The sequence below is a fragment of the Mya arenaria genome, chromosome 6, assembly GCF_026914265.1.
Source record: "Mya arenaria isolate MELC-2E11 chromosome 6, ASM2691426v1".
NCBI classification, from domain to species: domain Eukaryota; kingdom Metazoa; phylum Mollusca; class Bivalvia; order Myida; family Myidae; genus Mya; species Mya arenaria.
In genome coordinates this window covers 48,064,447-48,085,353 of record NC_069127.1, presented here as the reverse complement: position 1 = coordinate 48,085,353, position 20,907 = coordinate 48,064,447, and the positions used below count along the sequence as shown (strand labels likewise).

At 37.3% G+C, this 20,907-nt stretch overlaps 1 protein-coding gene across 4 annotated transcripts in view; it reads right to left on the bottom strand.

Annotated features, from left to right (window-relative positions):
* LOC128239195 (neurogenic locus notch homolog protein 2-like) overlaps window positions 1-20,907 on the bottom strand; it is a 63,676-nt gene that overhangs the window by 23,133 nt on the left and 19,636 nt on the right. For 3 of the 4 annotated variants that reach the window (XM_052955712.1, XM_052955713.1, XM_052955714.1), the window contains exons 11-34: window positions 18,301-18,435; window positions 17,972-18,094; window positions 16,782-16,910; window positions 16,166-16,294; window positions 15,674-15,841; window positions 15,284-15,427; window positions 14,763-14,885; window positions 14,226-14,348; window positions 13,928-14,056; window positions 13,439-13,564; window positions 12,836-13,015; window positions 9,801-9,911; window positions 9,198-9,335; window positions 8,158-8,280; window positions 7,785-7,904; window positions 7,226-7,495; window positions 6,782-6,910; window positions 6,289-6,417; window positions 5,686-5,865; window positions 4,002-4,112; window positions 3,444-3,581; window positions 1,495-1,617; window positions 561-830; window positions 151-326 (exon numbers count right to left, since the gene is read on the bottom strand). In XM_052955712.1, the coding sequence (XP_052811672.1) occupies window positions 151-326; window positions 561-830; window positions 1,495-1,617; window positions 3,444-3,581; window positions 4,002-4,112; window positions 5,686-5,865; window positions 6,289-6,417; window positions 6,782-6,910; window positions 7,226-7,495; window positions 7,785-7,904; window positions 8,158-8,280; window positions 9,198-9,335; window positions 9,801-9,911; window positions 12,836-13,015; window positions 13,439-13,564; window positions 13,928-14,056; window positions 14,226-14,348; window positions 14,763-14,885; window positions 15,284-15,427; window positions 15,674-15,841; window positions 16,166-16,294; window positions 16,782-16,910; window positions 17,972-18,094; window positions 18,301-18,435 (3,527 nt within the window). The remainder of the gene's footprint in view (window positions 1-150; window positions 327-560; window positions 831-1,494; window positions 1,618-3,443; window positions 3,582-4,001; window positions 4,113-5,685; window positions 5,866-6,288; window positions 6,418-6,781; window positions 6,911-7,225; window positions 7,496-7,784; window positions 7,905-8,157; window positions 8,281-9,197; window positions 9,336-9,800; window positions 9,912-12,835; window positions 13,016-13,438; window positions 13,565-13,927; window positions 14,057-14,225; window positions 14,349-14,762; window positions 14,886-15,283; window positions 15,428-15,673; window positions 15,842-16,165; window positions 16,295-16,781; window positions 16,911-17,971; window positions 18,095-18,300; window positions 18,436-20,907) is intronic. The other variant, XM_052955715.1, reaches the window with a different exon arrangement.

Sequence of the window (20,907 nt, the reverse complement as noted above, 5' to 3'; positions counted from 1 at the left end):
ACTTAGTCTCACAAGTATACTTAACACTGCATCCTAGATTCTTAAGTACATGTATGTGCAGTCCGTTATATCTATATACATTCTTGATTGCGAACATGTACACATGTTTACGCTTCAACTACAGGTCACTTAATGCATAAACAATCATACCTGCTCCATATAGACCACGTACACATATAAAGTGGTCTTGCAGTCTGCTCGCACGTGACATAAGGAAGCGGAAGTGCCACTGCCTGAACCACTTTCTGTATGGCCTCCAGGCGACACCACGTACACGGGATTACCGGAAACACTGTCATCGTCTTCATGACCAATAACAGCGGAATCTAAAAGAAGGTTAAACCTGCAAAATTATGGCAGAAACTTGACCTTAATACAGAGGGATATCGAATTATCTTGGTATAATAACATAATAAAGTGTTGTTTTTTTATTGTGTAACGTCGATAAGAGTATTGATGTTGTTTTTTTCACATATTGTTCAAGGATTACATCAGAAAGGTTTGAAGCAGTAATTTAAATTAAAGGCCATATCTTTGAGTGCGATCTTTGGACAACTCACCATCCACGCATGTGTACTCGACCACGTCATAGGTGGAGAAGCTGCCTTGCATACAGCCTGGGGCATCGAGTCTACAATCAGTGGAATTAGGCGTGCAGCATTGCTCAAACAAGGTGGAGTTATACACATCCATCTTGGGCGGACATGCCGCCCTCATGGCTACCATAGTATAGGCGTCCGTTATTACGGCTGTCTTGCCCGATGGACATTCAGGTTGCAATGTGTTGTATGGAGAGTCTCCTTTGCAAGAAGAGATCACTGAAGAGTTGCCTGTTCAGGAATAAAAACAGACATAACAATACTCCGAGTGTGTTCTTTGAAATGCAAACAACAATTGTTGATTCAAATGTGACCGCCAAACAGTTTAAAATGACATACTTAATGTTGTCAATCAAACAATCAGTTGACCAATAATAGGATTATATTTTGTAAATAAAATAAGTATATTGTTGCAATATCCAATGGGCATGTCGCAATAATTGCTTTAGCGACTGGTCCATTAAAAATCACATATGCCTTTCAGACATAAAATACATCTTTAGTTTCAACTTAATTTTAACACAGACGCCGTGAACCATGACGTAATTTTGCGCGCATGTGCATTGACCCTCAACACATTGGGCGTGATTTGGACACGAGTCATCGCTGCCACAGCTTTGGGCATTGTTACCATCTACAAGCAATGGTTTATTAACACAATGACCTGTTTTTTGTTAACTGTCAAACTGATTCTTAATTTAATTCAATTTAATTCAAATTATCATATTTTAAGCATATTTCTTCACCATTCTATAAGGGAATGGTTGGTATTCTTTGAAACATTAAAGCTTCAAATGTATGACTCAAAACCATGTGTATTACCAGTCACACTCTACCATAACTTGAGCAACGTTAAACATTTGCAGTAAACAAGCGCTACAAAATTGTATCCTACCGTTCACACAGCGGCCATTTACAGACACATAGTTGGTCTTGCAGACACACGTACCACTCTGACAGTGGGCGTTACTGTCTCGACATGGCTTGTTCTGCCCGCATTGGCCGTTTGTATACGTATCTAAAATACATTTTCATGTTACGAGCTACTTTTTAATTATTCGATTTATTGTTTATCTTAGTATGTGAAAAGTAAGCTCTGTTCAAAAATTAGAAACAATTCCGTTTTATTTAACTATTTTATTATGTATTTCCGGTCCGAATAGACGTGCGATATTTATGTCAAACATTGACGTCAAATAGTTCCGCTAAGATTATCTATATTCATTTATTTTTCAAGAATCATGTGTTCAATTGTGCTCTGTAGTCTGTACGTATGCTATATTTTATTTTTTACAAACTACACAGCGTTGATTCATCTGGCACTGAGTTTTCCCGCACGACAAAATTCACGGAATATTCGTTACCGGCTTACGCACGTGCCCTCGGGTCGGATTTTTCTATCCGTACCGGAAACACATGATTGATATTTTTCTTGCATATCTAAATTTATCAATTTGTGGACAAAATGACGTTCAAAACGAACTTTTGAACAAATTGTAACGTTTCTTCCCTAGCTAGCTCGGACACGCTACCTTAAATTAAACTATAAACCTATTCTCGGACTGCATTGTCCCAAAAATTAAGTATGAAATTAATATTATATACACGTGATTGACAATGATTGCTTACAAAACCGAATGATTAAAAATAATTGGTATGGTTCAAGAATCAATGTTCAATTATCCCAAAAGCAAGAACGAACAAACAGAAACACTACAACAACTATGCTATAACTTCAAACAGGACCAGCATACAAAACGCATATAAACCAATCACAATATATCAGCGAAACCCACAGTCCTAAATGTATAGCTTTTACGGGGAATCAAACCATTGACCCTGTTCCGTCTGTATCGCAATGATCCAGGCTTACTAAGAGGCCAAAAAGAAACCCCACGGATGTCCGAACCTGGAAACTAGAAGCTGTAGCGCAATGCTTCACTTTAATTCTCCTAGCCTCCAATAGTTCAGAACCCGCCCTAAACAGTACAAAAAGATACTTCAAAGCTTCCCTATATATTATTAACTTGATGTTTTCACATCGGCGTCGAGACACGAACTAACTATTTCTATGCTTTTCGCTTGTTATATACCCTAACATCACGTGACCAAAATGGAATGGTCCATTTTAACAAACACGATGGGCGAAACCATTATATATAACTAACGTTACAGAGTAGGGGTGTCAAGTTTATCAAACATACGAAAACGTAGAAAACTATTAAGAATACAACTTATTCGTATTAATTAATCATTTACTAGCTAAATTTAGACATTTAATACTAAAACCATAACATTAGTATTAAATACACGAAATCATCATAAAGAAGTCATAGCGATAAAGCGAAAATTAAATACTCTATAAAATTCACTAAAACAGAAATAATTATTTTCCGGGCTCCGGACTACATGATTCCATGAACATTACAAAATCACCAAAAAGCGCGTGCGACGTTGTTTACTGACGTCATAGAGCAAAGTCATTTTGAATAACTAAAAATAGCGTTTTTTAACGATTATTTATTTTCAATTTTAATTAAAAGTCTTGCAAACATAAATATTTGATTGACCTTTATTGAAATGGCATGATATTTTTTTTTATAAACCATACAATAAATGAAATACGTAGTGGCGCGTTGTTGCGCGTGACTCATCTTACATGTGGTATGTAAGATGGGTTTTTCCGGCACTGGTCACATGACCGGAAACACACGTCCGGTATGCAAGACATGTCTGTCCTGTTTGCCAGAAACATGCATAATAATGGTAAATGTTATGTTCTCTCGAATTCAGTAATTCCGTAAATCTACCATTACATTCACACTATGAAGAAGAAACATTTACCGTTTTTGACACACTTTCCGTCTTTTATGACGTAGTGTCTGACATCATTACATGTGCATTTTCCGTCCAAACATACAGCATGTACGTCATCACATTCTGAACCCAATGTAGATCTGCATTCACCACCAACTTCCCCAGCTACAAAACAACATAGAAAAACAAAAGTATAAATAACTCATAACTTATTGAAGGTGAAATTCTTAATGATTAAGTCTAATACTTAATGATTGCCTATCTGTAATTTCATTTGCTGAAAATATATGTTGTATTCTAACACATGATAGAAAAAAAATTAGTTCAAAGTTGACATCGAACAGGGCATCTTTCAAAGTGATATAATTTACCTTACATGATAAATAAAAAGCGGTGCGTTGTTGCGGGGACAAACGGATTTATCAAGCATGGCCATACTAACCGGAAATGCCTGCCAGGTGTGTTAGCAAATATATTGTTAGCAATCTGCAGAAAGAATAAATGAATTGTATATTTTTAAGATTGTTTGTGATATCTATATTTTTGCCTAAAGCTCTTGGAATTTAATTAAATACCTATACTTACGTCCGACACATACGTCTTTTACAAGTGTATATTGTAAGGAACATTCGCACACGAACAACATGGGGTGACAGTTCGCGTTGGCGTCCGAGCAGTCACTGTCCGTTGCACACTCTGAAAAGTAAAGAGAAATGAGTTGTCTGCTTCGTGACACTCGTATTTTAACAGCCACCGTGAACAAAATGACCTGACGTAAACATACTTCCGGGGGTACACACCTGATCAGACACAGAGCAATGGATCTCTTCTACAATAGTTGCTGTCAGAGGTTCATGTTTTCTATAAATCAGTCAGTTGATCTTTTTTCTTATTTCTGCTCATTTTTGGCTCGAGTTTAACTAGTTCACTGTCTTACAATACCGCATATGTACAATGTACAGTGAAAACTGCAGGGACAAGATCAGGAGACTAACAGTCATATAAAGTAAACCCTGTTTCGAGGCAATAGATAAAGGTCCGAACGGCAATGAGGTATCAACACAACATACACAAATACAAACCACAAACAGACCAAGAATCGACCTCGGCGAGGCGGGCTAGACCTAGGTGCGCGGTCACCTAGTTTGTATGGCCATTTCTTCACAAATGTCACAACATTTATTAATTATTATAAAATATAAGTCGCATCAGAGCCAACATCAACTTGAAAAGAATAAAGTAAAAAAAAATCATATAAAATATTTTCAACGACCGGAACAATTGAGATATGGTCTATTGTGCGTTATCTATAGACTGAATTTAAGGCAATGATACCAACATCAGCTGATTCTGAGAGTAGAACTAAAACAAGGCAAAACTACCAATATGTGCAGCTTTAAAGGTTAACTAAGGCGAACACGTCCAGATCTACTTGCAGATTTGTTGCAGATCGTAGATCTACTTGCAGATGTGTTGCTTCTAAATCGGACATTAAGTTAAACTACATTGTCCCATTTTAATACATTACAAATAAATGAAAGTGCTAGTGGTCATGATTAAAATAGATCATGAAAGCCATTGACATAGAAACGAGGCATGTAAATTCGTTATTGTGTAAGATATTTGCTTTTTTCTCTTTCAATTTTTCATAAAACGAGGTTCTCATTCTGTTTTTAATTTAACATGATATACTACCGTTTTTTTTTCTCAAAATTAACACCATTGCCAGTTTGAAAAAGCTTAAATAAAACAGTATTTGATATGTGTATTTTATGATGTGAGAATATGGTTTTCTTGGATAAAAAATATACGGGCTATCATGTCGATTAAAACACATTATAATTGAACAAACTATAGTTGATACCTATATTCCTCAATTACGGAAGACGCATACATGTGTTGTCTGCAGTTATGGACACATAGGAACATATCTTTCATAAAGTCGTGACTTCAGTAATACTTAAAAAAACACACCTTTATCTACTCTTAATATTTAATAAATAACCCGTGCAAATAATTCAAACTCGTAGCTGAATTCCTTGTAATTTATTATGGTTTTGTGACGAGTTTGCTCATGTTCATATATTATATGTTCAGTAAACGTTACTTCTATGGAAATATGCTATTTCCATGACTGCTTTTTTATAAGTACAGCTGATTGGATTTTGATGAAAATAGGAGTTAAATATATAAGAGGAGTGTGAATTCAGGGTAAACAATTGTAACATGTTCCTAGTTTGGTAAAACACAGTTATAATATATCACCTACCTTCTGCGCACTGGCCCAGTGAACCTAGTTTATACCCGGCCTTACACCGGCAAATGCCCGGCTTGCAGTTGGTACCGGCACATTGACCAGTGTCGTCATCAACACACATGGCGTTGACGTCATCGCAGTCTCCCGTGGTCGCGACATCTGTGGACTTACATACACCGGAAATACTACCATCTGAAAGCGTGTAAATGGAAGAATGTCAATGTAACATTGGTGCGAATACGTCAATTCAAAGTCTTGTAATCAGGATATCGTTTTCCTGGAAATGCTTTTCTTGCACTTGAGCGAATGTCAGATTCAACGTAAACAATTGATACAAACATAAACATTTGAATGAAGAATTGTTTCCTTCAGAGTAATAATCTGTAAAAATCAACATAATTTTTTTTTTCCTACGTCACTATTGTACAGTTTGTGCTAGAATAATGCTCAATAGTTTGAGGATGACATCAACGTGGTATCAAAGAAAGTAGACATAGTTTTTAATAATTTCGAAAGGTAAATAAAAAGATGTACTTTAAATGAAATTTCAAACTAGATTCATTATATGTCGGGGCCGTCTTTGGGGGACCAAGTCTTCGTGGGACAAGAACGTACCGTTTTCACAATCACCATTAACCAGTGTGTATGAGGTTATACATCGACATATGCCTTCTTCAGAACACTCGGTCAGGTTGCTCAAACAGGACAGAGTCGGCGGGGAGCACCGTCCATCGGGCTGCTGGTCTGCATGTGATGGAGGAGGATACAAATTATACATTCACCAAACACACTTCTTCCACATCAGTTTTTTTTATCAAATTTTGAATTATGCGAAATTGTTCTTGGTTGCGACTTAAGCTTAAACATAGAATATGGTGGTGAAGTAGATGTTATGTAACAAAGTTCCAGCAGACAAGGTATCATAATATACTCTTGTTTGTGTGTTTATGTTATTGTTGCAAGTTGTTTTACCATATTGCAGTAAGTTACGGTTAGCACGTTATATCAATCAACATGTCAAAAGCGGAGGTTATGTTATGAAACATGTCTGGCATCCAAAAACTCTGTACGATTCACGGTCAACGGTTAGTAAAAAAATATCACGTGCCTTCTTTGCAGATCCCGTGAATGTCGAAGAAGCCCGTCTTACAGCGACACCTGTCGCTGTTGCACTCAGCGTTAACGTCATTACACGTAGGCGACGCATTCGTCAGGCAAACCCCGCCATTACTACCATCTTAAAGAAAGAAACTAGAGACAATAAGACAGGTTATACATTTTAAAAATTTATCTATTTTTAACATGTATAAGTACATGTCTTATTACCATAGTTTTTATGTAAAGCGTCTCATGAATTAAGTAATTAGAGTCTATTTAAACTACCAGCTTACCCAAAATGCATAATTATGTTGTCGATAAACGTGTAACCGGAAGCACACTGTCATATACCGTAGACGCATATAACATTGGTTCAAGGACTACATCAGAAAGGTTTGAAGCAGAAATTTAAATTCAAGGCCATATCTTTTTGTGCGATCTTTGGACAACTCACCATCCACGCATGTGTACTCGACCACGTCATAGGTGGAGAAGCTGCCTTGCATGCAGCCTGGGGCATCGAGTCTGCAATCAGTGGAATTAGGCGTGCAGCATTGCTCAAACAAGGTGGAGCTATACACATCCATCTTGGGCGGACATGCCGCCCTCATGGCTACCATAGTATAGGCGTCCGTTATTACGGCTGTCTTGCCTGATGGACATTCAGGTTGCAATGTGTTGTATGGAGAGTCTCCTTCGCAAGAAGAGATCACTGAAGAGTTGCCTGTTCAGGAATAAAAACAGACATAACAATACTCCGAGTGTGTTCTTTGAAATGCAAACAACAATTGTTGGTTCAAATGTGACCGCCAAACAGTTTAAAATGACAAACTTAATGTTGTCAATCAAACAATCAGTTGACCAATAATAGGATTATATTTTGTAAATAAAATAAGTATATTGTTGCAATATCCAATGGATATCGACATGTCGCAATAATTGCTTTAGCGACTGGTCTATTAAAAATCATATATGCCTTTCAGACATAAAATACATCTTTAGTTACAACTTACTTTTAACACAGACGCCGTGAACCATGACGTAATTTTGCGCGCAAGCGCATTGACCCTCAACACATTGGGCGTGATTTGGACACGAATCATCGCTGTCACAGCTTTGGGCATTGTTACCATCTACAAGCAATGGTACAATCACCTCTTTTTGTTAACTGTTAAACTGATAGTTAAATCAATTCAATTTTATTTCAAATTATCATATTTTAAGCATATTTCTTCGCCATTCTATAAGGGAATGGTTGGTATTCTTTGAAACATTAAAGCTTCAAATGTATGACTCAAAACCATGTGTATTACCAGTCACACACTACCATAACTTGAGCAACGTTAAACATTTGCAGTAAACAAGCGCTACAAAATTGTATCCTACCGTTCACACAGCGGCCATTTACAGACACATAGTTGGCCTTGCAGACACACGTACCACTCTGACAGTGGGCGTTACTGTCTCGACATGGCTTGTTCTGCCCGCATAGACCGTTTGTATACGTATCTAAAATACATTTTCATGTTACGAGCTACTTTTTAATTATTCGATTTATTGTTTATCTTAGTATGTGAAACGTAAGCTCCGTTCAAAATTAGAAACAATTCCATAGTATTTTACTATTGTATTATGTATATCCTGTCCGAATAGAAAAACCAGTCCACAATATCACGAAAATACTTAAGTCAGTTCTCAAACTCAATCTCAACTCATTTTACCATATAACATAAAAAAATGAACAAAATATGTTTTTACACTTTTTTGAACTCCATTCTATCATTGAATATGTTGATTTAAACCTCTGGCCTAGATTCCAATGGAAAAATATTCTACAGACAAACTGAATGTATATGAGTACAAATCATTGCCTTTTATCAATAACTCAAGTATAGGTTTTGCTCTAGAATAAGTTTTCTTGGAAATATTGTCAAAATCTTTCAGCGATGATTCGTGTCCCAATCTATAAGAAAATACGTTTTCAACAAGTATAAAAAGATGCAAGATTTTGAACAATACTAGGCTTTATACTAGGCTTTATACTAGGCTTTATGTGGTAAAATGAGTTGAAATTGAGATTGAGATTTGACTTCAGTATTTTCGTGATATTCAAGCCAGACGTGCGTAATTTATGTCAAATATTGACGTCAAATAGTTCCGCTAAGCAATCGCATTTTTAAAGATTATTTATATTCATTTATTTGTCAAGAATCATGTGTTCAATTGCGCTCTGTACGTATGTTATATTTCATTTTTTACAAACTACACAGCGTTGATTCATCTGGCACTGAATTTCCCAGCACGACAAAATTCACCTGTCCAGTGTGCCAGAAACATGCATACTAATGGTAAATGTTATGTTCCCTCGAAGTTTGCAATGACGTAGATCTACCACTACATTCACACTATGAAGTAGAAACATTTACCGTTTTTGACACACTTTCCGTCTTTTATGACGTAATGTCTGACATCATTACATGTGCATTTTCCGTCCAAACACACAGCATGTACGTCATCACATTCTGAACCCAATGTAGATCTGCATTCACCACCAACTTCCCCAGCTACAAAAACAACATAGCAAACTTCAGAGTAGAAATAAATTATATTACTTATTGAATTGTGACAAATGACTTAAAATCAACATTCTGGCCAGCAATATTAATAATATATATCACATGTTCATCGGCAAGCCTCGATACTGACTCACGCGTGAGCCCTCGGTCTGGACCGGAACACATGATAATTTATATATCTGTTTTTAGTCCAAAGTTGACGTCAAATAGGTCATCATAGTCAAGTGACATAATTTACCTTACATGATAAATAAAAAAGTGGTGCGTTGTTGCGAGGCCAAACGGAATTATCCAGCACGGCCATACTAACCGAAAATGCCTGTCAGGTGCGCAAGACATTATATTGTTAGCAATCTGCAGAAAGAATTAATGAATTGTATACTCTCAAGATTGTGTGTGATATTTATATTTTTGCCTAAATCTCTTCGAATTCGACTAAATACCTATACTTACGTCCGACACACGCGTCTTTTACAAGTGTATATTGTAAGGAACATTCGCACACGAACAACGTAGGGTGACAGTTCGCGTTGGCGTCCAAGCAGTCACTGTCCGTTGCACACTCTGAAAAGTAAAGACAAATGAGTCGTCTGCTTCGTGACACTCGTATTTTAACAGCCACCGTGAACAAAATGATCTCACATGAACATACGTCCATGGAGTACAAACTTGATACGACACAGAGCAAAAGATCTCTTCTACATTAAGTGCAGTCAGAAGTTCATGTTTTCTATAAATCAGTCAGTTGATCTTTTTTCTTATTTCTGCTCATTTTTGGCTCGAGTTTAACTAGTTCACTGTCTTACAATACCGCATATGTACAATGTACAGTGAAAACTGCAGGGACAAGATCAGGAGTCTAACAGTCATATAAAGTAAACCCTGTTTCGAGGCAATAGATAAAGGTCCGAACGGCAATGAGGTATCAACACAACATACACAAATACAAACAGACCAAGAATCGACCCCGGCGAGACGGGCTCGTGCCAGGCGCGCGGTCGCCTAGTTTGTATGGCCATTACCTCACAAATGTCACAACACTTAAAATACAAGCCTAGTCAGTGCTAACATCAACATGAAAATGAATAATGTAAAAAATATCATATAAAATATTTCCAACGACCGGAACAACAGTGCTAGCTTATTTATAATTGTTTTAACTGACGTATTATATCGTTAATATTTAATGAATTGTGTATGTAATGTGATGTTCAGAACTCATAATTTAGAAATATGTTTGCACCTGAAAGCTGCACTCTCACAGATTGACCTTTTTGACACCATTTTTATTTTTATTTTGTATTGGAATGAGCCATTATTGCCTAAACGTCTGGAAAACCAGGTATACAAGACTGCTGAAAAAAAGATCAGATCGCAGTTTTTCATTTTAACATTTGAAATTTGATGTTTAATTGCTTTAAGCGTTACTAACGCTTTATTAAGAATATCGAAATTTCCAGTAGTTTCCCAAATAATTGAGATCTGTTCTAGTGTGTGTTATCTTATATGACTGAATTGAAGGCATTGATACCAAAATCAACTGATTCTGAGACAAAAACTAAAAAATGGCAAAACTGTCAATCTGTGAGAGTGCACCTTTAAAGGTTAATAATAAGGCGAACACGTCAAGATCGTTCATGCAGATCGTACTTGCAGATTTGTTGCTTCTAAATCGGATATTAAAGCTGCACTCTCACAGATTTACCGTTTTTTCAACTTAAGTTATTTTTGTCTTGAATTAGCAATATTTTGCGTAAATATCTGCAAACCAGTGATGAAAGACTGCTGACAAAAGATCAGATCGCAGATTTTCATATTTCCATTCCAAATTTAATGTTTTATGGCTTAAACCGTTACTAACGTTACTAACGGTTTAAGAAAAATGCATTAAACATCAATTTTGGAACGGAAATATGAAAATCTCGATCTGATCTTTTGTCAGCAGTCCTTCGCACTGGTTTGCAGATAATTACTCAAAAATTTGCTCGTTCCAAGACAAAAAATAAAAAAAAGTTGGAAAACGTTCAAACTCTGAGAGTGCAGCTTTAATTTAAACTACATTGTTTCATTTTAATATTTTACAAAGAAATGAAAGTCATAGTGGGTCGTGATTAAACTAGATATTGCAAGCCATTTACATGGAAACGAGCAATATAAATTCGTTCTTGTGCAAGATATTTGCTTTTTTTCTCTTTTAATGTTTCATAAAACATACAAGAATTGAATTGTTTCCACAAGGTTCTCATTCTGTATTTAATTTAACATGATATAATACCGTTGTTTTCCTCAAAATTAACACCATTGACAATTTGAAAAAACAACGCTAAAATAAAACAGTGTTTGATATTTTTATTTTATGAATGGGAGAATGTGGTTTTCTTGGATCAAAATGTACGGGCTATCATGTCTTTTAAAACACCTAATAATTGATCAAACTATAGTTGATATTAAAAAAAAATTATATTCCGCAATTACGGAAGACGCATACATGAGGTTGATGAATATTGTCTGTAATTAAACACACACTTAGGAATATTTCTTTCATTCAGTCGTGACTTCTGTTATACTTAAAAACACCTTATCTACCATTAAGGCCTAAAAAATACATTTGGTTCTGGGTACCCGTCCCTACCTACGAAAGAGGCACCGACCCTGACCTTTTTATAGACAGTTGGTAAAAAAAGTAGAAAAAAGAATTAAGCGTGTGTTTTAATTAGAGCTGCACTCTCACAAATATACCATTTTTAAAACTTTTTTTTATTTTCGGTCTTAGAAAGAGCAAATTTTTGCGTAAATTTCTGCAAACCAATGATAAAAGATTTCGAACAAAATATCAGATCGCAGATTTTCATTTTTCCGCTCGAAAATTAATGTTTTATGGTTTAAACCGTTAGTAACGGTTTAAGAAAAATGCATAAAACATCAATTTTTGAACTTAAATATAAAAATCTGCGATCTAATTTTTTGTCAGCCGTCTTATATAACTGGTTTCCATGTTTTTCTTGCAAAAATTGGCTCTTTCCAAGACAAAAAAAAATAAAAAAGTTGTCAAAACGTTCAATCTGTGATAGTGCAGCTTTAACGCCTTTATACTGAATATTACTTTTAACATCATTCTCTAATGATGAAAAAAAAAACGTTCTTATATGAAGCCTTGCAATAATAGTAATAAAGCTAATAATAAAGCCTACCTACCCTACCTGTTTTTGAAAAGGATGTGATCCTAACCAAAACTCTCTTTTATGCCTAATAACACGTATAAATGAATTCAAACTCATTTTTGTGACGAGTTTCTTCTGTTTCATATTATATATTCAGTAAACGGTACTTCTATAGAAGTACGCTATTTCCATGACTTTTTTTATAAGTACAGCTCATTGGAATTGGATGAAAATAGGCGTTAAAAATATAAGAGGGGTGTGGATTCAATGTAAATAATTGTTACATGTTCCTCGTTTGATAAAACAAAGTTATAAAACATCCCTAACCTTCTGCACACTGGCCTAGTGAACCTAGTTTATACCCGGCCTTACACCGGCAAATGCCCGGCTTGCAGTTGGTACCGGCACATTGACCAGTGTCGTCATCAACACACATGGCGTTGACGTCATCGCAGTCTCCGATGGTCGCGACATCTGTGGACTTACATACACCGGAAATACTACCATCTGGAAGCGTGTAAATGGAAGAGTGTCAATGTAACATCGGTGCGAATACGGCAGTTCAAAGTCTTGTAATCAGGATATCGTTTTCCTGGAAATGCTTGTCTTGCACTTGAGCGAATGTCAGATTCAACGTAAACAATTGATACAAACATAAACATTTGAATGAAGAATTGTTTCCTTCAGAGAAATTATCTGTAAAAATCAACATAAATCGTATTTTCTTACGTCACTATTGTACAGTTTGTGCTAGAATAATGCTCAATAGTTTGAGGATGACATCAACGTGGTATCAAAGAAAATAGACATAGTTTTTAATAATTTCGAAAGGTAAATAAGAAGATGTACTTTAAATGAAATTTCAAACTAGATTCATTATATGTCGGGGCCGTCTTTGGGGGACCAAGTCTTCGTGGGACAAGAACGTACCGTTTTCACAATCACCATTAACCAGTGTGTATGAGGTTATACATCGACATATGCCTTCAGAACACTCGGTCAAGTTGCTCAAACAGGACAGAGTCGGCGGGGAGCACCGTCCACCAGGCTGCTGGTCTGCATGTGATGGAGGAGGATACAAATTATACATTCACCAAACACACTTCTTCCACATCAGTTTTTTTATCAAATTTTGAATTATGCGAAATTGTTCTTGGTTGCGACTTAAGCTTAAACATAGAATATGGTGGTGAAGTAGGTGTTATGTAACAAAGTTCCAGCAGACAAGGTATCATAATATACTCTTGTTTGTGTGTTTATGTTATTGTTGCAAGTTGTTTTACCATATTGCAGTAAGTTACGGTTAGCACGTTATATCAATCAACATGTCAAAAGCGGAGGTTATGTTATGAAACATGTCTGGCATCCAAAAACTCTGTACGATTCACGGTCAACGGTTAGTAAAAAAATATCACGTGCCTTCTTTGCAGATCCCGTGAATGTCGAAGAAGCCCGTCTTACAGCGACACCTGTCGCTGTTGCACTCAGCGTTAACGTCATTACACGTAGACGTTGCATTCGTCAGGCAAACCCCGCCATTACTACCATCTTAAAGAAAGAAACTAGAGACAATAAGACAGGTTATACATTTTAAAAATTGATCTATTTTTTAACATGTAACATGTATAAGTACATGTCTTATTAGTTATTACCATATGTTTTATGTAAAGCGACTCATGAATTAAGTAATTAGAGTCTATTTAAACTACCAGCTTACCCAAAATGCATATGTTGTCGATAAACGTGTAACCGGAAGCACACTGGCATATACCGTAGACGCAAACAGCATTATCAAGCAGACACTCGACAGCGACCGTGCAGTAACCCCCATGTGACCCATCTAGAAAATGTACGTATGTATGTATGGTCTATCATTAGCAAATTCATCGTCATTATCTTTATCATCATCATCGTTATTATTTTTATTATTATCTTTTTAAAAGGTATTATTGTAATAAATAGCTCCAGTGTTATATTCCGATATAATATAACCATTTTAATGGAAGCTATCGTGTTTTTCCTCATAAAACTACGAAAAGTTGATTAAGTACTGTTAACATAAAAACTCAATCATTTTGTATTAAGTTTATATTAACAATACTCATGAAAGATTCATATTTCAGTTAAAATCCAAAACAAACACAATTAAATTTTAAGTACAATACTTATCGCAATGGCAACTAAACTTAAGGCTGTAGAGCAAAATAAACCACATGTAATTCATGAATTAATTATAAACGTCTTTAGCGACTACCTTTCAGACATTTGCCATTGATTTCAGAATGTTGAGGCAAGCAAAGGCAGGTTTGATTGGTGCAAAGTGTGAGCGGGTCTACGCACGCTATGAGCTCGCTGCATAACCCGTGCAAACTGCCAGCTATATAGCGCATGGGTGTAGATAATGCGCAGGGGTGTAGATAGTAGGCAGGGATGTAGATAGTGCACAGGAGTGTAGATAGTGTACAGGGGTGAAAGAAGAGAAAAAGCATTCTTATTTCAACATAAAGCATGCATATTTGCTACATACTTCACTATTGTAGAGAAAAATTCTCAAATTTAGAGACAAATCGGTTGTAAAAAAGAATGTCATTAAAATGCTGTAAAAAATAAACGAATACATATAATGATAAATATAAATGTTTAAAAAAGAAAATATGTAAACATTTGAAATGCTTTTATTGTTCACGTGATGATTTATTAAATTTGACTCTCGGCAATATATTTTAATTTATTTTTAATACTACAAATCTAACAATAACTGAACAGAACAAGTACCTGGCACACAGGTGCCATTATATTCCGTATAATTGTTGACGTCATCACAGATGCATACACCGCTGATGACGTCACATTTGGTATGTGCTTCAAAACATTCTGTTGTCGCGTTACAAAAACCGCCTAACGTTCCATCCGGGGATTCTAACGTAACAAATTACATACATGATAAAGATAAAAACAACAGAAGGACATGTAGACCAATTTCTTTCAAAGGTATCGTTGAAATATCTTTCCTTGTTGCAATGTCTTTTAAAAGCTCTTTTGAAATTAACTTTTTCGTTTAGCATTAGATTTTGAAATGATGTTTTTGGAAACATTGTAATGTTAAATATGATCCGCGCCTTGGTATGATTTAGCATATCATAAAGTTTTATGTAATATAAGCACCAGGGACACAGCCTCCGTTCCCATCTCTGAAGCCACCAGGACAAGAACAGTCGCCATCTGTGTTGATATATTCGTCCCTGCATACACAGAGGCCAGATGGCGAGTTGCAATGGATTTTGAAATCGCTGCAACCGCCATTATTATCACAAAATCCATCTTCTGTACCATCTAACAGGTTTCAAGAACATTGAAACGCTAATTTTAGTTTATTTAAACAACAATACAATCATATGTCAATATAAAAATTGTAGTAATAACATGTTTAGCTTTACGTAAGGTACGTATATTTGAAGTGCCATAAAGGTTGTATGTATTTAATAATGTCTATAAAAGTCTCCTTACATGTTCCTATCATGAAACATTGCTTTTGTTAATGTTTAGTGTCTGAAAAGGAAGTAATTCTGTACTAAACGGCTAGGTTCTTCTGAAATGTGAATGTTTTTATTCAAATTTGTCCTCTTAATAATAAATCATAATGTATTAAAGCGATACCTAGAATGCATCTTCCATTGATATACGTATGATTTTCTACGCAAACACACGTCCCATTTCTACATTCAGTATTAGCATCTCTACATGGAGTGACGCCAGTATTACTACAGCGACCCATGGGGTAGCCATCTACAAATAAAGCTTTGTATTAATCTTCTAGTGACTATTGCTATACATATGCCTTGATAATGACAAACGTAACGTGTGTATCCTATGTCCGTCAGTGAAATATGTTTACTGTTGTAGTTTTAGTTCCATACGAAGATAAAATACCTTACAAAACGGAAGTTCAAGATTATTAAATAAGGAAATGTTAAACACCTCAGAGATAACAAACATGACAGATATATAACATACCATGTATTTACATTCGAAACATATTGGTAGAAAATTCTAGCTTTTAAAGAAGATAAAGGCGCAGATGTAAGTAAGAGGATTGAAGATTAACATGTCAATCTAGGATAAAAGAACAAGGATATAAACGTATAATGGGAGAGAACACTTCAAGTAATAAGAGTGTGCTGTTTAAAATTTATCTAGTTCAACGTGAGAAAAACAATTTATAAGTTAGTATAAATGAGGTTCTAAATCTCACCAAAGACGGTCTAAAATTTACCTTCAACACATATTCCGCCGACGGCCGTGAAATTGCCGACACATTCACACAAACCCGTCAGGTAGCTGCATCGTGTGGTGTTGAGGGTACACTGCTTGTTCGCGAGACAGCTGCCACCAGGCATACCGTCTTGTGGGTTTATATCACGACAAATTTAACTTACAGATACACATATAGTAGATGAACACTAAGAACTGAGTATCTTTAACAAGCTAATTCCAAGACATGCTTGACAGATGTTTTGCTATCGCGTATTTTATAATTGAACGTCAGATCTAAAAAATCAACTAAACTTGTAAAGCTTATAGTGAAATACAAAGAAGTTGTAATGGCTAAGTGGCTGTATATTAAACTTTATTGATCATGAAACGCTCAGAGGTTTGCAAGACAAATCATACTTTTATATCATATTTACGACGAAAAGGTGATGATGATGATGATGATGATGATGATGATGATACCTGTTAAATAAGACAGTTGTAAGCTAGATCATCCAGTGCATGGTTGCTCTTTTGTACTTTTGTAGCATTGAGAGGAGAAAAACAAACGATCTAGCCAGAGAAACTAAGATGTGGTCATGCAATAAGGCAGGTATACATGTACATTAAATACAGACGAGTACTGGCACTATTATGAAAGTTAGTGTGCTGTTTTTTTTGTGTTCTGAATTTCAATAATTATCAACATATTTCAAAAAGTGTTTACGATGTAGTACAGATGAACAACATTCAACTGATAATAATTACTAAATGCTATTAGTAATGCACCAGTCAATTGTAACCACGCCTCTCCTCCAAGTCCGGGGAATAGCGGGGACTTTGACTTTCGGTCCAGCCAAGCCCGGGTAGAATCCCCGCCCTACGGGGACGAACTGATGGTAAAATCCCCGCCAAATGCCCCCGCACCCGAGGGACCCCGCACCCGAAGTCCCATTCCCCGCTATATTTTGCGCGAAGTCAAAACCACCGCATTCACCGGCACTGCGGGGCCACCATGAATTTAAAAACACGGCCCATTTCCCTGGCTATCCCCGGTATACCCCGGACCTGGGGGCGGGGGGGGGACGTGGTTACAATTGACTGGTGCATAATAATACAGGTAAATTCATGTAATCATTTTGTAGTCTGTTTTCAACTGTTTTATTGAAGTGGTATGTATTATTATTATCTACCAATTCCAACACATTCTACCTTGTAAGCATTCTCCCTGAATGTCGCTGAATCCTGCGCTACATACGCATGTGTTGTCCCGACATTCCGTGTTTGGATCCACGCAGACAGTATGAGTGTCGCAATAGCCGTGCAGGTTTCCGGCTGAAATGTTTTCATTTGAGGCAAACTGTAGGACCTTTCTAGCCTAACCTACACTCCTTGTTCATATATACTACATTTAAAAACCATCCGTAGCGTAAAGAGACGTTGTTAGTTATAACCGTGTAACAAGACTTTCCTCGACGAATCTAAAAAAATATACGGAAATCTCAAAGAAAAAATAGTTTTGAAGCATGTCTTAAAATTACCTGGAATACATTCCCCGTCATGTAGAGTCAAGTTCTGACTTGCATCACATTCACACGTGCTCGTGACAGAATTGCACACAGACCCTTCAACAATGCACGGTACCGAGGAGTTGCAGAAGCCGCCAGGCATACCATCTGTAATGGTTAAACATTGGTTGCCCGATACACATGAATGAAAACAAGTATATGAAAGAAAATAAAAGCAGAATATCGTGGGAACTGAGTGAATAATAATGAGAGAGAGAGAGAGAGAGAGAGAGAGAGAGAGAGAGTGAAGACCAACACGACAGACGCTATATGTGTCGTAATATCACATGTAATTGCACTTCTGGCGTGTTGGCGTCCGACTAACACGCTAGCACGCATACATGATATACGCTTAAGATTTTGTCGAACAAGCCAGAACGAGAAATCATTAGTTTATACTAGGAAATAGAAATCGGAAGGATAACGAGGTGTTAAGTGAACGCTAGTTAATGTGAGAGAACACAGCACTGAAGGAAAGAAAAACTAAGGAAGAGAATATTTTTGTCAAAATGACATTATGTACGGAGATCACGGGGGAGAGCGCGGGGAATGATAAGGTAAGAGAAGTGAGTCAAGTGGAAGAAAGAATTAACAACGAGAATGGGGGAAAGAACAGGAAATAGAGGAGACGGCTAGTGAAGAAGGAACACAGAGTGGTGAACGAGTTGTCAGAAGGGTATGGATTGAGGAAGGCCAAACAACCAAAGGCGTAGAAAGAGAGGTCAGAAGGGGATGGTGCGAGAAGTCTTAATTCGGGATAGGAAAGAAAACGGCAAAGGGATACCGATATAATGATCATTAATCGGGGAATGTTGGTTAAGCAGCGGTAATGGAAATGGAATAACGGAAGATAAGGTGATGGATAGAGGACGAGTAAAAGAGGACGAGTAATAGAGGACGAGTGATAGAGGACGAGTGATAGAGGACGAGTGATAGAGAACGGTTTATGGGTAGAGGACGTGTGATAGAGGATGAGTGATAGAGGACGAGTAATAGAGGACGAGTGATAGAGGACGAGTGATAGAGGACGAGTGATAGAGAACGATTTATGGATAGAGGACGAGTGATAGAGGACGAGTAATAGAGGACGAGTAATAAAGGACGAGTGATAGAGGACGAGTGATAGAGAACGGTTTATGGATAGAGGACGAGTGATAGAGGACGAGTTTTAAAGAACGAGTAATAGAGGACGAGTAATAGAGGACGAGTGATAGAGGACGAGTGATATAGGACGAGTATAGAGGACGAGTGATAGAGAACGGTTTATGGATAGAGGACGAGTGATAGAGGACGAGTGATAGATAGAGGACGACGAGTGATAGAGGACGAGTGATAGAGAACGGTTTATGGATAGAGGACGAGTGATAGAGGACGAGTGATGTATGACGAGTGATAGATAGTAGAGAATGAGTAATAGAGAACGAGTGATAGATGACGAGTGATGGATAGAGGACGAGTGATAGAGGACGAGTAATAGAGGACGAATAATAAAGGACGAGTGAAAGAGGACGAGTGATAGAGAACGATTTATGGTTAGAGCACGAGTAATAGAGGACGAGTGTAAGAGGACGAGTGAGAGATAGAGGACGAGTGATGGAGGACGAGTGATGGATAGGGGACGAGTAATAGATAGGGAACAAGTGATGGATAGAGGACGAGTGATAGAGGACGAGTGGTGAGAGAGGGCGAGTGATAGAGGACGAGTAATAGAGGACGAGTGATAAAGGACGAGTGATGGATAGAGGACGAGTGATAGAATACGAGTGATGAGTGATAGAGGACGAGTGATAAAGGACGAGTGATAGATAGAGAATGAGTGATAGAGGGTGAGTGATGGATATACGACAAGTGATAGAGGACGAGTGATAGAGGACGAGTGATGGATAGAGGACGAGTGATAGAGGACGAGTGATGGATAGAGGACGAGAGTGATAATGGATGAGTGATGCATAGAGGACGAGGGTGATAGAGGACGAGGGTGATAGAGGACGAGTGATGGATAGAGGACGAGTGATAGCGGCGAGGTGATATATAGAGGACGAGTGATAAATAAATGACGAGTGATAGAGGACGAGTGGTAGAGGACGAGTGATAGGAGTGGAGGACGAGAGTGATGATGGACGAGTGATGCATAGAGGACGAGAGTGATAGAGGACGAGGGTGATAGAGGACGAGTGATGGATAGAGGACGAGTGATAGCGGACAGGTGATATATAGAGGACGAGTGATAGAAAGAGGACGAGGGGTGGATAGAGGACGAGAGTAATAGAGGACGAGTGATGGATAGAGGACGAGAGATGGATAGAGGACGAGTGATAGATAAAGGACGAGTGATAGATAGAGGACGCGGGTTGGATAGAGGATGAGAGTGGTAGAGGACGAGTGATGGATAGAGGACGAGTGATAGAGAACGAGTGATAGATAGAGGACGAGGGATGGATAGAGGACGAGTGATAGAGGACGAGTGATAGATAGAGGACGAGGGGTGGATAGAAGACGAGTGATCGATGATGAGTGATAGATAAATGACGAGTGATAGAGGACGAGTGATAGATAGAGGACAAGGGATTGAAAGAGGAC